Source organism: Hordeum vulgare, chromosome 7H (genome assembly GCF_904849725.1).
Source record: "Hordeum vulgare subsp. vulgare chromosome 7H, MorexV3_pseudomolecules_assembly, whole genome shotgun sequence".
Taxonomy (NCBI): Eukaryota; Viridiplantae; Streptophyta; class Magnoliopsida; order Poales; family Poaceae; genus Hordeum; species Hordeum vulgare.
This window is the reverse complement of record NC_058524.1, coordinates 528,233,235-528,249,184: the sequence shown is the minus strand read 5'-3', so window position 1 is coordinate 528,249,184 and position 15,950 is coordinate 528,233,235. Positions and strand designations below refer to the sequence as shown.

At 40.1% G+C, this 15,950-nt stretch overlaps 1 protein-coding gene across 1 annotated transcript; it reads left to right on the top strand.

The window, feature by feature from the left end:
* Positions 1-1,461: 1,461 nt before the first annotated feature.
* On the top strand, positions 1,462-8,938 carry LOC123409875 (CBL-interacting protein kinase 24). The gene is made up of 14 exons (XM_045102743.1): positions 1,462-1,911; positions 3,321-3,383; positions 3,504-3,575; positions 4,429-4,536; positions 4,632-4,706; positions 4,793-4,846; positions 5,519-5,644; positions 5,747-5,836; positions 6,192-6,314; positions 6,544-6,663; positions 7,192-7,308; positions 7,404-7,460; positions 7,547-7,621; positions 8,226-8,938. Exons 1-14 carry the CDS (start codon positions 1,741-1,743, stop codon positions 8,319-8,321), a joined length of 1,347 nt encoding a protein of 448 aa, XP_044958678.1. The 5' UTR covers positions 1,462-1,740; the 3' UTR covers positions 8,322-8,938.
* The last annotated feature ends 7,012 nt before the right edge of the window (positions 8,939-15,950 follow it).

The following is a 15,950-nucleotide window of genomic DNA, read 5'->3' as shown; positions in this document are numbered from 1 at the left end:
ATATCTTCCTCGATGTAGTCGTCCGCCTCCAGGTAGAAGAGGCGCGGGCAGACGTGACCTGGCACGTAGGGCTCGTCATGGTTGAAACATAACCCCTGTCGTTGACGCTCAAGTTGTTCGGTCGGGGTTAGCCGGCGGAACGGTCGAGCCGTTGCCGTGTCGGGAGTTCCTGTCGTCGGCTGGGCCGGCCGTCTGGGTGCAGACATGACCGGCCGAGGGGTGGGCGAGGTGCCCGGGCCGGGAACGCCTGCTGCATGGCCACCGCCCGTTGCTCGAACGCGCGGGCATAGTACATGGCCGTCTGGAGGTCCTGCGGTCCCCGCATCTCGACGTCCACGCGGATATGGTCGGGAAGGCCGCCGACAAAGAGCTCAACCCGTTGGAGGACCGAGATGCCAGGAGCGTGACAGGCTAGTGTCTGGAAGCAGTCGGCAAAATCCTGCACCGAGGAGAGGAACGGAAGGCGTCCAAGTTTTGCCAGCCGGTTACCGCGGACGGGTGGGCCGAACCGAAGGAGGCAGAGGTCGCGGAAGCGTTCCCACGACGGCATCCCGCTCTCGTCCTGTTCAAGGGCGTAGCTATTGTGTATCTTAATTGTATTTTTAGAATACATAATTATTAAAAACCAACAACATTGTATTCTGAAAATTTTCAACGTGTATTAAAAATTATTGTGTACAAACAATATATTATATAAATGCGTTAAAACATATTTGTAGAAATATAATAATAAATTTACACAATAAATTTTAATACGTGCTGAACATTGCATGAAATAGATGTTGTAATTTTTGGAATGCATTACAAACACTTTTTGGAAACACCTTTACAATTTGTTAATCCGGGTTGATTTTTTTAAAATGCACTAGCAGTTTTAAAGTTTATGCCAGGTAATATGTTGAATATCTCTCTTTTTTAAACATGAGAATTTCTTAATATTTTTTTAATATCTACTCAGAACAATTATTCTTGTCGTAGTGGTTATAAGATGTGTGCAGATTATGCATCCATTTACTAGGTTCGAATTATGCCACCATTTTTTTCTTATTAATATTTCATCCCACATGCTGACATGCGGGACCCACACATGGCATGTGGGACCAATGCAGTTTGGCAAATTTAGAAAAAATATGAGGGCCTTTTTCAAAATTTATTTAAAGTATAGAGAGTTTTTTTTAAAAACAACCATCACGGTCATCTCATAACTACCGACATGTGGGCCAACGCAACGCTGTCACGTCATGTGGGCAGTTTGTATGCCTTGATACGGATGGAGGCACCGTATTTAAACGTTCGGACAAGTTACTACACTAGTTTCATGTATTTTACAAGTTTAGAAACCAAAGTAATCGCTTCGAACAAGTCAATGCACCCGTGGTGTATTTATCTCATTTTTTTATTGAATGAACTACTACGAGAGCTAAAAAGGAGTTTTGCTGATGAGAGGTAAAAAAGTCTGAACCACGCGACGGCGGCAGCTCGTCGCTTTCTCCATCCTCACGCTCGCGCTCGTGCTAGCCTCCTCCCATAAGAACCATCGCATCGCGGTCGCGGCGCGCGCGCACCACCGGACCCCAACCACAGCTCGTTCCCTCCCTCGCACGCACGCACGCACGCACGCACGGCCGGCCGGCCGGCCCAGAGGAGCGGAGCGCGCGCGCTCTCCAAGCCGGACCTCGCAGGGGCCCCGATTCCGGCGGCCTTGGTGCGACGCGGGAGCTGGGAGGAGAGGCGAAGGGAATGGCAGGCGCGCCGAGGAAGAAGCTGGTGGGGCGGTACGAGGTGGGGCGGACCATCGGGCAGGGGTCGTTCGCCAAGGTGAAGTTCGCCGTCGACTCCGACACGGGCGTCCCCGTCGCCATGAAGGTGCTCGACAAGGCCACCATCCTCAACCACCGCATGCTGCAACAGGTAGCAGCCCCTCCCTCTCCCGCCCTTGACCCATCCATCCTCAGTTCTTCCCACTAGCACGAATCCAAATCAAACTCCTCTTGCTACCCCTTCCCCTCTCCCCCGTCTCAGCTTTGATCCAAGCAAAAATAATAATTGTTGTTGCTGTTCCTGTTGGCTGGTAGCCTCTACACATTAGTAGTAGCAAAAGTAATTTGGATAGTTCCGTGTATATTCCGTGGGATTTTGGGGCGACAAAGGTCGGGGATTCGGGTTCGGGTGGAATATGCCTCTGGAACAATGCGCACCATATAGTAATGCTAATAGGAGCCTTCATCTGATTGATATAAACTGCTAATAGGAGCACCTCAAACATTTCTTTGGAGAAAATATGTCTCTTTTTCTTCTCTTTTTTCGGGGATTCTGGCCAAGCCGAGGTCGTGACACGATTTGAGTTCGTACTCCCCTGGTTCGGAACATTTAGGACACGATTTTGGAGAACTTTTAGGATAGGAACAGGTAGCTGTTTGTATTCAACCAGAGTTGAGATCATCACTTATTATATACTAAAATGGATGCTATGTCAAATGACTTTTTTCAGAAAGGTGGGGATTCAACTCTATATTTACAAAAAGGCTAGAAATGATTGGCTTCAACTGTTAGTGTTGTTTTGAGGGGGTAATATTTTTCAGTGATAGATTGATAGCTAATAATACGAAGCAATCATTTGGACTTTGATTGTGGCATGAGCTTTTCTAGGGCCTTACTGCTTCTGCGATACTGATGAATTTCAGTCTCCCCCCTGCATGATGATGCTTGATTCACTCCTCCAAGGTGTGCACTTTCGTGCACATAATTTGTTCATTTGATACAAATTTTCCAGAAATCAATAAATGATCAATTGTTATCTGGCTTAGCCACTTAGGGCCTCTTTGATCAAATGATTTTCATAGGATTTTTGGAGAATTATGGTTTTTTCCTACAAGATTGGTTGTTTGATTCATAGGAAAGAATCCTATAGGATTTTTCCCGAAGGAATCATTTGTACTACATTCCATAGGAATCTAGCATGCACCCCAACCTTTAAAAAAAAATCCTTTGTTTTTCCTGTGATGTAATCAAACGAACTCAAATCCTGTAGGATTTGAATGGGCATCACATTCCAATACTGTGTTTTTACTATTCCTGTGTTTTTACAATCCTACGAATCAAAGAGGCCCTAGTATGACAACCTGTGTCAGACCTGAGTTTATATTAGTGTAGGCACACTTCTTTTACACTGTTTATGCAATATGCAATTCGTAAATGACAAAATATTAGTTATATCCACCCCCAAAATACCACCATCCTAGCCAAGGATTAGCTTCAGGAAAGTTCACACCTTCATTTCTCTGTTTAACACTGAGCTCAGTTCTCATGCTTCTGGACAGATCAAAAGGGAAATATCAATAATGAAGATTGTAAGACACCCCAACATAGTCAGATTAAATGAGGTATACTAAAGGCCTACTTTTTGTTGTCTCTGTATAACTTCTCCTACTTACTAAGATTAGTATCTTCCATATTTCTTTTTAAGTTTTGTTTTCATTACTATCGTATTGACAATCTTGTAGGTTTTGGCTGGGCGGACAAAGATATACATAATCTTGGAGCTTATCACTGGAGGCGAGCTATTCGATAAAATAGTAAGAAGACTGGTCTACACTTTAACCTACGGAGTACTGTATTGCTGATATGTACTTCTAACAGATTCACACGGAGACCAGAATTTGTGATGGTTAACCAATTTCAGGCTCCTCGCAAGCCATGTATATGTAGATCATTTAGGAGTATTTTACCTTCTTAAAATAATGACACCGTGCTGCCCCATGAACTGTGTCAAACAAACGTTCATCCTGATATTGTTTCTATAAATCATCCGTATATATTAGAAACTTGCTGTTCAGTAAATATTAACTTAGCTGCTGATAAGGTCGTTATATGCTCCCAATAGCCAATAGAAAAAAAAATCCTTCGTATATTTTTGTATGTGCTTATGCGATACAGGAAATAAAAACCGCACAGGTTCTAAAGTAAAATACATAGGGCTGTTTGGTTCTAAGCCACAAGTTGTCACACCTCAACTTAGGCAAGTTTGACCAAGTTAGGTTTGTGTTTGGTTCTTGCCACAACTAAAGCAAGAATTTCTTTATTAGCAGTAAGCCCCACATGTCATAGATACAAAAGGTGTGGCAAGATTCCCTAAGGCAAGCCAAAGTGTGGCTAAGAATTTGAGCAACTCTAGTGAGGCAAGTGTGGCAATATGTGGCAAAGATAGTCACAATACAAAGAGACCCATAGTTTTTTTATAAGAAGGTAGATCGGAGTCTGACGTAAAGTAAAATGTAGAGTTCTTAGGAATTCATTGGCAATCAGAGATGTTCTTGAATCTTTCTAATTTATTTCTGTAGAATCTATACAATTTATGTGTTGGGTGTAGAAACTTTGTATATATATTTTATCCAAATCTTAACCTTTGTCAATATTGACTATATGTAGGCTCGCCAAGGGAAGATTCGAGAAAATGAAGCTAGGAAATACTTCCAGCAGCTTATCGATGCCATTGATTATTGCCATAGCAAAGGAGTCTATCATAGAGATCTGAAGGTCTGTGCTGGATAAGATATTCATGTGTCACCTTCTTTTGTCTTATTCAATAGTTCTATTATCTCATGCTCGACAGTTCTAATCTGGTTTTGTAGCCTGAAAACCTGCTTCTTGATTCACGAGGGAACTTAAAAGTTTCTGATTTTGGACTTAGCACACTGTCCCAAAACGTAAGTAAAGGGATTCGTTTGCTGAAGCTGCTTACTTATATTTCACTGTGTTGATCGAGCGTTCTTATTTTTCGGTGTCATTCCAGGGAGTAGGCCTTCTTCACACAACATGTGGCACACCAAATTACATTGCTCCTGAGGTATGCAATGTGTCTTCTCCTTTTAGCCTAAACAACAAGTTGCGTTTGATACGTTGACTCCCCTTATACTGAAACATGACCATATTATTCAAAATAAAGGATATCTTCGAGTACAGAACTACTTGTTAGCTCTTATAATTCATGAATTCTTCTGTAAAATTCCGACAGAATAACATTAGAAATAAGTAAATAACACTAGTATGCATGCTAGAGGTGAATATGGACATGTGCAGTCACTGGGATGCACTCCCTTTTTCTGAATATCTTTACAAATATGTTTGCAATATAAGGCATTTAAAATTGCAAAATGAGTTGCAGATTTGAAAAACACCACCTTCTGTTTTTGTATTTTTTGTTTTGCAATTTCTTACCTTGCAGTCAGTTTTGTCTGTAGTTCTTTTCAGTGATCTAATCCTCCGTTCTCTGCATCCAGTTTGTCTGTATTTCTTTTCAGTAATCTAATCCTCAATTTTGTGCTCTATTTGGGCAGTTAACTTGTGCCTTTTATTTATCATGGTTACCATTTTAGTACTATACTTAGTTATTCTAATGATCAGGTAGAGCACTTCATGGAGATCTCAGTGTGGGCAGTTGACATATTTCTTCAGACAATGTTAGAGCTTTAAGTATATATACATATGCTCTAGATTTTTAACTTGGATCGCTGTTTAGGTGCTTAGCAACGATGGCTATGATGGATCTGCAGCAGATATTTGGTCATGTGGTGTTATTCTTTACGTGTTAATGGCTGGGTACCTTCCTTTTGAAGAAAATGATCTTCCAACATTGTATGACAAGGTACTCGCTTGTTTACTAGTTTCATGGTCCCGATATATCTTATATCTATATAATCATTTGGCTCATATTTGGATGCTAACATGTTTGTTCTCAAATTTGAAGATAACCGCAGCTCAATTTTCATGCCCAGATTGGTTCTCTCCAGGGGCCAAGTCAATGATCCAGAGAATACTAGATCGAAATCCAAAAACTGTAAGTACAGACCCGAGTTTATTTCATCACATCATCTATAACTTTTAGCAGTTATGACAAAGTTATTATTTGAGTTGAAGCTGCCAGAGGATTCTGGTCACTATTTATTTACTTTAGTCTCACCACATATCCATTAAGCTATGTGGTACTTCATAGATGTAATTAAGCATATATTTCTTCATATTAGTGTTATAGCATGTGTTAAGTAAATCTCATATACATAGCCAATGACACAAACTTGTTAATTAGAACCATATCTGTAAACCTAGTGCAGTGCAGTAGATCTTACCAGCATGGAGCGTTTCAGCTATCCATTTATGCCTTTGGTTTCATAGGCTTTCACATGATTTTGCAGCGTATAACTATTGAAGAAATAAGGGCAGACCCATGGTTTAAGAAGAATTATGTAGCCCTTAGACGTGGTGAAGATGAAAATGTCAGCCTTGATGATGTCCAAGCTGTTTTTGATGATATTGAGGTTTGTGGGTTAATTATTACTTGGTTCATGTATTCTGTATTTATTTTTCTATTTCATAGGTCCAAGCTGTTTTTGATGATATTGAGGTTTGTAGGTTAATTATTACTTGGTTCATGTATTCTGTATTTATTTTTCTATTTTATAGTCGTCGGTGTGCTGCCTATGGTTCGTTATCCATTTGAAAGATTTTGTTTCCAAAATTGAATTCACATAAATTTTCTTGCTTCAGGACAAGTATGTATCTGAGGGGGTGACTCATAAGGATGGCGGTCCTCTCATAATGAATGCCTTTGAGATGATTACACTATCTCAAGGTTTGGATCTTTCATCATTATTTGATAGGCAGCAGGTAATTTCATTACCTTTTTTAAGTCAGCATGGTTGAGTGTTTACTTGCAGTATGATTAGCGTAGTAATTAGTAAGTTCGATTATTGGGTAAAGATTATAAAGAGAATCAACTTGTTCTGCTTATTTTCATCAGTAATGTTTTGGCACTACTTGCCCATGCCATTTGGTGTTTCTCTGTGCAATTTACTGTACCCACAGTTCCTGTGATGTTTGGCGTAAGACACAAAGACTTTCGCAATGCTACTTATACACATTTTAAGGAAGATGACTTAATCTGATCTATTTTGATATTTTCACTGGTCTTGTTATTATGAACTGTTCTGGATCATATAATCTCTAGATTTGAATATCTTTACATCACACCTGTTTAGTGTCAAAGTACAATATATTCGCAATTCTAGTGCTGTATCTAATCACTCATAACTGCAGTGCTCAGGGATAACAGATATACTATTTTCTCTGATTCCGCTTTCCATCTTTCATTGCATGAACTGCTCAACAATTCATGTGTGGATTTTCTGTTCGTAGGAGTATGTCAAACGCCAAACTCGTTTTGTCTCGAGGAAACCAGCAAAAACTATTGTAGCTACAATTGAAGTTGTGGCTGATTCCATGGGTCTCAAGGTGCACTCCCAGAATTATAAGGTATTTGTGTGAAAACTGCTTCGGTGATCAACTCTTGGGTAATTATTTCTCTTTTGTAATAGTGTGTTGATACATATCGCTGAATTTTACTGTAGATGCGGCTTGAAGGAGTATCGGCAAACAAAATGAGCCCATTTGCTGTTGTTCTACAGGTGATCTTGCCAAGCACTTAAGGTTTTACTTGTTTGCAAATAATTTTTCACATGTGTTTTCATGCTTTGAAGTGTACCATTTTCAGATTTTTGAAGTTGCTCCTTCTCTGTTTATGGTGGATGTTCGAAAGGTCGCTGGTGACACTCTGGAATACCACAGGGTCTGTTCTTTCCACATCACGTCTTGTATCCTAACTGATCTTTTGGGGCATTGTTGTGGTCAGGAAATAGCACTGAAGAAAGCATCACCAGATAGCTGTCCTAGTTAGGAAAAGGCAATTAATTCTTTAGATGCAAAAAAGTATGGTAAACTGGATGAACGGTGCTCTCCAGTCACCAGACATAATTTGGTCACCAGCATAAGCTGGATGCTCTGCCACTCCATCAATTCATGGAGAAGTACACGTGCACATCTGTGCTGGGCTTTAAGTTTGTCCAAAACAAAAACCATGGGGCCGTATTGCTTTTCTACTAGTTTATTTACTATTCCCTCCGTCCCATAATATAACAGCGTTTTTTGTACTAGTGTAGTGTAAAAAACGCTCTTATATTATGGGACGGAGGGAGTATGTCATTCTTCTAAAAAATCATTAGAAAAAGACAATATTCACATAATATGGATATAACTTGTGACGATATTTAATCCAGATTTGTTATTGATATTTCGTTAGCGGAAGGAGTTTTCATGTTCATTCGCCCTTCTGATCTGTTCTTAGTGTATGCTCAGGGCCCTGTGTATGCTAACTTTGGCTTTACCTATTGCAGTTCTACAAGAACTTATGCAGCAAACTCGAGACTATAATCTGGAGACCAACAGAGGTTTCTGCAAAATCTGCATTGCTGAGGACAACCACTTGCTAGCCCGTGGTAATGCAACCACGCCATTGCGAATAGGATTTCAAGGTGCCAACTTGGAGCCTTTTGGACTTGTGATACATCTGGCGTCTCGCTTTTGAACTGCAGATCTCCATGGCGTTGTCGTTCAGTTCATCCATCCCAGTTGCTTCTGCATGCACTATATGTACCATAGCTGAGTCAACCCTAGTTGTAGATCAGACAACGCCAGATGTATGCAGTATATGCCGTAGATCAGACAGTGCAGTATATGCCGCGTTCATATTTAGTGTAAATAGTTTGCACAGTGCCAATGCGGTCCGCATGTAGCAGGTACATATAGGTTTCCATTAGACTACGTGTTTAGACAATAAAGCTGGCTGGAGTTTTCATGCCAAACCCTGTACAAGTTTGTAACACTGTAGGATGATCTGAGTTTCTGAAGGTTGAGTCGTTCTGCTGCCGAGGAACCGGCAAATTGTGAATGACTGACTTGCGAACAATATAGCAGTGCTCATTTCATTTTCTCTTCGGGTGCATAACCATGAAGCATAGGAAGTCTTGTACCACTACTGTCTACTATGATCACATTACTGTTTGATACTCCCTCTGTTCACAAATATAATATGGAGTATGTTCCTCTATTGACCTTTTTGTGCATCTGATATTTCGTACTATAAATGTTTTGCAACAGGAGTGTCTTCCATGCCGACATATGTGCATCTGATGAAGTTGTGTTTTATTTTCGCATTTCTTTTCATCGATCAAGAATGTATTTGTGGAGGAATCTCCTTGATTTTCTTGTGAGTGAGTAGACATATCATATGCCTACCAAGAATACCTCTGAATTCAATGCGATGACTTTGAAAACTTAACTTCAAGCTCTTCCTCATTGAAATATATACATAATATACAATATATTTTCTCCATCCTTTTCCTTGATCAATTAACACATCCTTGGTTGTTTCATATATTTCTATCACCTTCTTTCAAGTATATGAAATTCTTTGAACTTCGAATTTCTATAGATGATTGAAATTGCTTCTCCATGTCAAAGTGTGTGATACAAGGTATGGTTGAATCGAAAGAATTGAAATCAGCAATATTCTCCTTCTCAACTTTATCACAAAGAGCATTCTCATACTAGCTAACAAAATGCTTCAATGTAGTTTTTGTGTTAACACAACCATCAAAGGAAACATTCATACTCTCACTATGTAGTGTAGTTAGACATAACTGAGCAAAAGCGTATTTCAAATGCCGGAACGGTGCCAATGGTCGTAAAGCCTTTTAAGCCATTCATTATCTCCATGAGTCTAAGATCATATTTCTCAAGCATATGCATCCAAGCTACTTTAAACTCTGTAATTATTAACAAGACATAAATTGCCTTTCCAATAGCAACATTGTGTTGGAAATATGCCCTAGAGGCAATAATAAAGTAGTTATTATTATATGTTTTGTTTCAAGATAATCGTTTATTATCCATGCTATAACTGTATTGAATGGAAACATAATTGCATCTGTGGATATATAGACAAAACGATGTCCCTAGTAAGTCTCTAGTTGGCTAGCCTGTTGATCAAGGATGGTTAAGGTTTCCTAGCCATAGACAACTGTTGTCACTTGATGACGGGATCACATCATTAGGAGAATGATGTGATGGACAAGACACAAACTATAAACGTAGCATATGATCGTGTCATTTTGTTGCTATTGTTTTTTGCATGTCAAGTATTCATTCCTATGACCATGAGATCATGTAACTCACTGACATCGGAGGAATGCCTTGTGTGTATCAAACGTCGCAACATTACTGGGTGACTATAAAGGTATTCTACAGGCATCTCTGAAGGTGTCCGTTGAGTTAGCATGGATCAAGACTGGGATTTGTCACTCTGTGTGACGAAGAGGTATCTCGGGGCCCACTCGGTAATACAACATCACAAACAAGCCTTGCAAGCAATGTGACTAAAGAGTTAGTCACAAGATCTTATATTACGGAACGAGTAAAGTGACTTGCCGGTAACGAGATTGAAATAGGTATGGAGATACCGACGATCGAATCTCGGGCAAGTAACATACCGAAGGACAAAGGGAATGATATACGGGATTGTGTGAATCCTTGACATAGAGGTTCAACCGATAAGATCTTCGTAGAATATGTAGGATCCAATATGGACGTCCAGGTCCCGCTATTGGATATTGGCCAGAGAGTGTCTCGGTCATGTCTACATAGTTCTCGAACCCACAGGGGTGTGCACACTTAAGGTTCGGTGACATTTTCGGTATAGTTGAATTATTGATGTTGGTAACCGAATTTTGTTCGGAGTCCTCGATGAGATCTCTAACGTCACGAGTGTCTCCGGAATGGTCCGGAAATGAAGATTGATATATAGGATTGTTGCATTTGGCTTCCGGAAAGATTTCGGGCATTACCGGTAAAGTACCGGGAGTGGCGAATGGGTTCCGGGGTTTTACCGGGAGGGGCCACCCACCCGGGAGAGAACCTAATAGGCCCATGGGTGGCGCACCAACCCTTAGTGGGCTGGTGAGGCCAACCCAATAGGGCTATTTCAGCTAAGACAACTATAAAGGAAAAAGAAAGGAAAAAAAGAGAGGAGGTGGGAAAGAAGGAAAGGACTCCTCCAAACCGAATTGGAGGAGGATTCCATCCTCCTTGGCTCGGCCGACCCCTCCTATTTGGAGTAGGAGGCAAGGCCACCACCCCTTGGTTCCTTCTATATATAGTGGAGGTTTGAGAGGGTTTTTGCACCTCAAGCCTTTGTGCAAACCTCTCCCCCCTCCACTACTTCGTGACATATCGTAGCTAGATCGTTACGACACGACGAAGCCCTGCCGGAGTACCTCCACCACCATCACCGCCATGTCGTCGTGCTGCCGGAGAATTCAGCTACTTCTTCGTCTCTCTTGCTGGATCAAGAAGGCGGAGATCGTCATCGAGCTGTACGTGTGCTGAACGCGGAGGTGCCGTCCGTTCGGTACTAGATCGGGACGGATCGTGGGACGGCAACGATTTGGATCGCAAAAATGTTTCACTACATAAACCGCGTTTCTTAACGCTTCCTGCTTAGCAATCTACAAGGGTATGTAGATCCGATCTCCCTCTCGTAGATGATCATCACCATGATAGGTCTTCGTGTGCATAGTAAAACTTTTGTTTCCCATGCAACGTTCCGCAACACATTGATGTGCTCATATTCATCATATACATCAAACTTCTCAAGTATCCTTTTCATTATATGCCACAAACACCATCTTTATATAGATTCTAGAAAAACTATTTCCACACCATTCTGAATTGTTTTTTGCTTGATCAGCTACATTTATTTTGGTTAACGATTTGACATACACGTGAGCCATGCTATAAATAAGCAAATAAATGATCCACTATTTGCATTTGATAATAAAACACTTCATGGCAACACCAATTGGCCATGATGTTTCACTCCAACAAACCAAGCAAAAGGTATATCATATTTGTTCATCAAATATGCTTTCTCAAACTAATGATGTCAACAAAAGAGTCATTGATAACCCACAAGTGTAGGGGATCGTTTGTATACTTTTTTGATAAGTAAGAGTGTCGAACCCAATAAGGAACTAAATGTAGAATTAATAGTCTCTCAAGTTCTATCGACCACCGATACAACTCTACGCGCGCAAACACTTACTTTACCTAGAACAAGTATGAAACTATTTTGCGGAAAAATAAAGAGCAAGTAAATAAAAGTTTGGGGATGTTTAGTAGAAAGCTTTTTGTGTAACGCAAGAAAAATATTGTCCATAGGCAATTGAATATAACATGATAGATACTGACCATGTGCAATGAGGGAGAGGCATACACTAACACACTTTCCGTACTTGGATCATATGCACATATGATTGGACCTCTAGCAAGCATCTGCAACTACTAGAAATCATTAAGGTAAACCCAACCATAGCATTAAACATCAAGTCCTCTTTACTCCCATACATGCACAATTCCCTTACTCGAGTGTAAGTTTTTGTCACTCTCGCCACCCACTATAAGCAAATCATGAAAATATTGCAAATCCTCCAGCATGTATTCTTCACGTGTGCGCCTCACGGAAGGCACCTTAGGACAACACCATATCAACACACAACTCATATCAATAACATCATATTATAATTAACCCGTAAGACAAAACAGATCTACTCAAACATCATAGGATAGCCACATATCATTGGGAAGTAGTATGTAGTGTTGAGCACCATGGTTAAGTAGAGAGTTACAGTAGGAAAAGTGGTGTTACACTGCTGCATAGAGGGGGAGAGAGTTTGTGTTGGCGGCGACAAGGTTGTTGATGTAGATCGCCGTCACGCTCCTTGCCCCGGCGACATTCCGGCGCCACGGGGAGAGAGGGGGAGAGAGCCTCCCTCCTTATTCTTATTCCTTGGCCCCCCCCTAGATGGTAGGAGAGTTCCCCCTCTGGTCCATGGCCTCCATGGCGACAGAGGGGCGACATCCCCTCCGAGATTGGATCTCCCTCTCTCTTCTCTTCTGTTTCCGCGTTCCTGTTTTCTGGACCTTCACCGTTTCTTCAATTCCTGGAGATCCGTAACTCCGATCAGGCTCAAATTTTGAGGGATTTTTACTCATAAATTAGCTTTCTTTTGCCCGTAGAAGAGCACCAACCGACTTACAAGGTGGCCACTAGGCACCACCCCGTGCCAAGGGGTATGTGCCACACCCTGGTACATAGTGGAGGCCATGGGCCTCCATTTGCGTTGATTCCACCTCCCAAAAATCACATATATTTCAAAATAGTTATCCATAGATTTTTATCGCGTTTGGACTTTGTTTGATATGGATATTCCACGAAATAAAAAACATGCAACAAACATGAACTGGCACTTTGCACTTTTATCAATATGTTAGTCCAATAAATCATATTAAATGTTGCCAAAAATATGTGAAAGTTGTATAATATTGGAATGGAACAATCAAAAATTATAGATACGATGGAGACGTATCTGCATCCCCAAGCTTAATTCCTGCTCATCCTCTAGTAGGTAAATGATAAAAAGATAATTTTTGGTGTGGAATGCTACCTAGCGTAATCTTGATCATATATCTAATGGCATGCATATTTAGATACAAGTGATTCAAGGCAATAGTCTATCATTTGACAAAAAGACATCCATACTCAGGTTTACTAGCAAACAATCATGTCCTTTCGAAATAACAATGCTTGAAGAATGCTATCCCTACAAAATCATATAGCTTGTCATGCTTGATCTTCCTAGCATAAGGTATAAATCATGAGCACCCCGGTGTCAAATCAAGCAATTGGATTGTACTTTATAACATGCTTCAGCTTTTTATTACTCACTCAATACATGAGCATGAACCATGGATATAGCATAAAGCTGGAATATAATATGGTGGTAGGTTTCAAAGGAGTCAAATTGAAGAAGAAAGTCTCGCATCAACTCGGCGTATCAACGGGCTATGGAGATGCCCATCAATAGATATCAATGCGAGGAGTAGGGATTGCCATGCAACGGATGCACTAAGAGCTACAAGTGTATGAAATCTCAATATGAGAACTAAGTGGGTGTGCATCAAACTCTATAATGAAAAATTCCCACTAGTATATGAAAGTGACAACATCGGAGACTCTCCATATGAAAAACATGGTGCTACTTTGAAGCACAAGTGTGGAATTAGCATGCCCCTTCTCCCTTTTCTTTTTTTCTTTTTTCTTCTTTTTCTTTCTCTTCTTTTTTTTCTTTCTCTTTTTTATTTATTTCCTTTTTTTCTGGAGTCTCATCTTGACTTGTGGGGGAATCATAGTCTCCATCATCCTTTCCTCACTAGGACAATGCTCTAATAATGAATAATGATGATCATCACACTTCTATTTACTTACAACTCAATATTACAACTCGATACCTAGAATAAAGTATGACTATATATGAATGCCTCTGGCAGTGTACCAGGATGTGCAATGATCTAGCGTACCACTGGCATAAAAATGGATAATCCATGGAAATATCATGCTAGCTATCTTACGATCATGCAAAGCAATATGACAATGAATGCTCAAGTCATTAAACAAAAGCGGTAGAAGTTGCATGTCAATTATCTCGAAATGGCTATGGAAATGCCACAATAGGTAGGTATGGTGGATGTTTTGAGGAAGATATAATAAGGCTTATGTGTGATAGAGCGTATCATATCACGGGGTTTGGATGCACCTGCGAAGTTTGCACGGTCTCTCGAGGTGAGAAAGGGCAATGCACGACACCGTAGAGGCTAGCAAATTACAGAAAGGTAAGAGTGCGTATATCCATGGATTCACATTAGTCACAAAGAACTCACATACTTATTGCAAGATTTTATTAGCTCCCTATAAGAAAAGCACTACTTGCATGCCTCGAGGGAGAGGGTTGGGAGGAGTTAACCATTGCGCGACTCCAATTATAACAACACAAAGGATTTCAATCAAGGATAAATTATGCTCCAACTTCACCACATAACCAGAGACTATACATGCATGCTTAGGGAATCACAAACTTTAACATCAATATTCTTACTAATCCACAATCATCAACTAGTGCATCCACATATTACTATCTTAATGTCACAAAACTATTGCAAGGAATCAAACATATCATACTGAGCGATCTACAAGTTTTATGTAGGATTTTATGACTAACCATGTAAATGACCAATTCCTTTTGACTCTCTAAATAGATATAAGTGAAGCATGAGAGTTTAATTCTTTCTACAAAAGACCATGCTATAATAAATATAAGTGAAGCAGAAGAGCATTCTACAAATAATGGTTTTCATATATAGAGAAAGAGGCAATCCAAACTTCAAATGATATAAGTGAAGCACATGAAGCATTCTATAAAGCCATACTCAAAAGATATAAGTGAAGTGCAATGAGCATTTTATAAATAAACGATGGACTATCTCATACCAGCATGGTGCATAAAATAAAAGTGAAAACTAAACACAAAAGACGCTCCAAGATTTACGCATATCACGTGAATGAAACGAAGACGAAGACATACCGATACTTGTTGAAGAAAGATGGGATGCCTTCTGGGGCATCCCCAAGCTTAGATGCTCGAGTCTCCTTGGATGTTTACTTGGGGTGCCTTGGTAATCCCCAAGCTTGAACCCTTTCCTCTCCTCAATTTTCTCATGTCGAGACCTCCTCGAACTTCGAAAACTTCATCCACAGAAAACTCATGAGATCCGTTAGTGTAATAATTCAAATTACTACCTTAAGTAATGTTGCAAACCGATTCATATTTTGTTTTTGCATTATATCTACTGTAATATAACTTCTCCATGTATTATACCACTGATACAATCAATAGTTTCATCAAAACGAGCAAAACAATGCATCAAAAACAGAATCTGTCAAAAATAGGACAGTTTGTAGTAAGCTGAACATTGACCATACTTATGTAAATTAAAAAATTCTGAAAAATTAGGACGAAATAAAAAAATTCATAGCATTAGTGTGTAGAAATTTCAGAAACTTTCAACGTTCGAGTAAAAAAATGTAAATTCACGCACTACATCCAAAGTTTCTGTTTTTACACCGCACATACCAACAAGCAATCTAATCATCCTAAAGGCAAATCTTG

Bases quoted from the DNA above. Each gene is read 5' to 3' on its own strand.
- LOC123409875 (XM_045102743.1), top strand. From the start codon at position 1,741: ATGGCAGGCGCGCCGAGGAAGAAGCTGGTGGGGCGGTACGAGGTGGGG. The intron at 4,707-4,792 runs GTAAGTAAAGGG...GTGTCATTCCAG, and splicing joins TTAGCACACTGTCCCAAAAC to GGAGTAGGCCTTCTTCACAC. The intron at 5,837-6,191 runs GTAAGTACAGAC...ATGATTTTGCAG, and splicing joins TAGATCGAAATCCAAAAACT to CGTATAACTATTGAAGAAAT.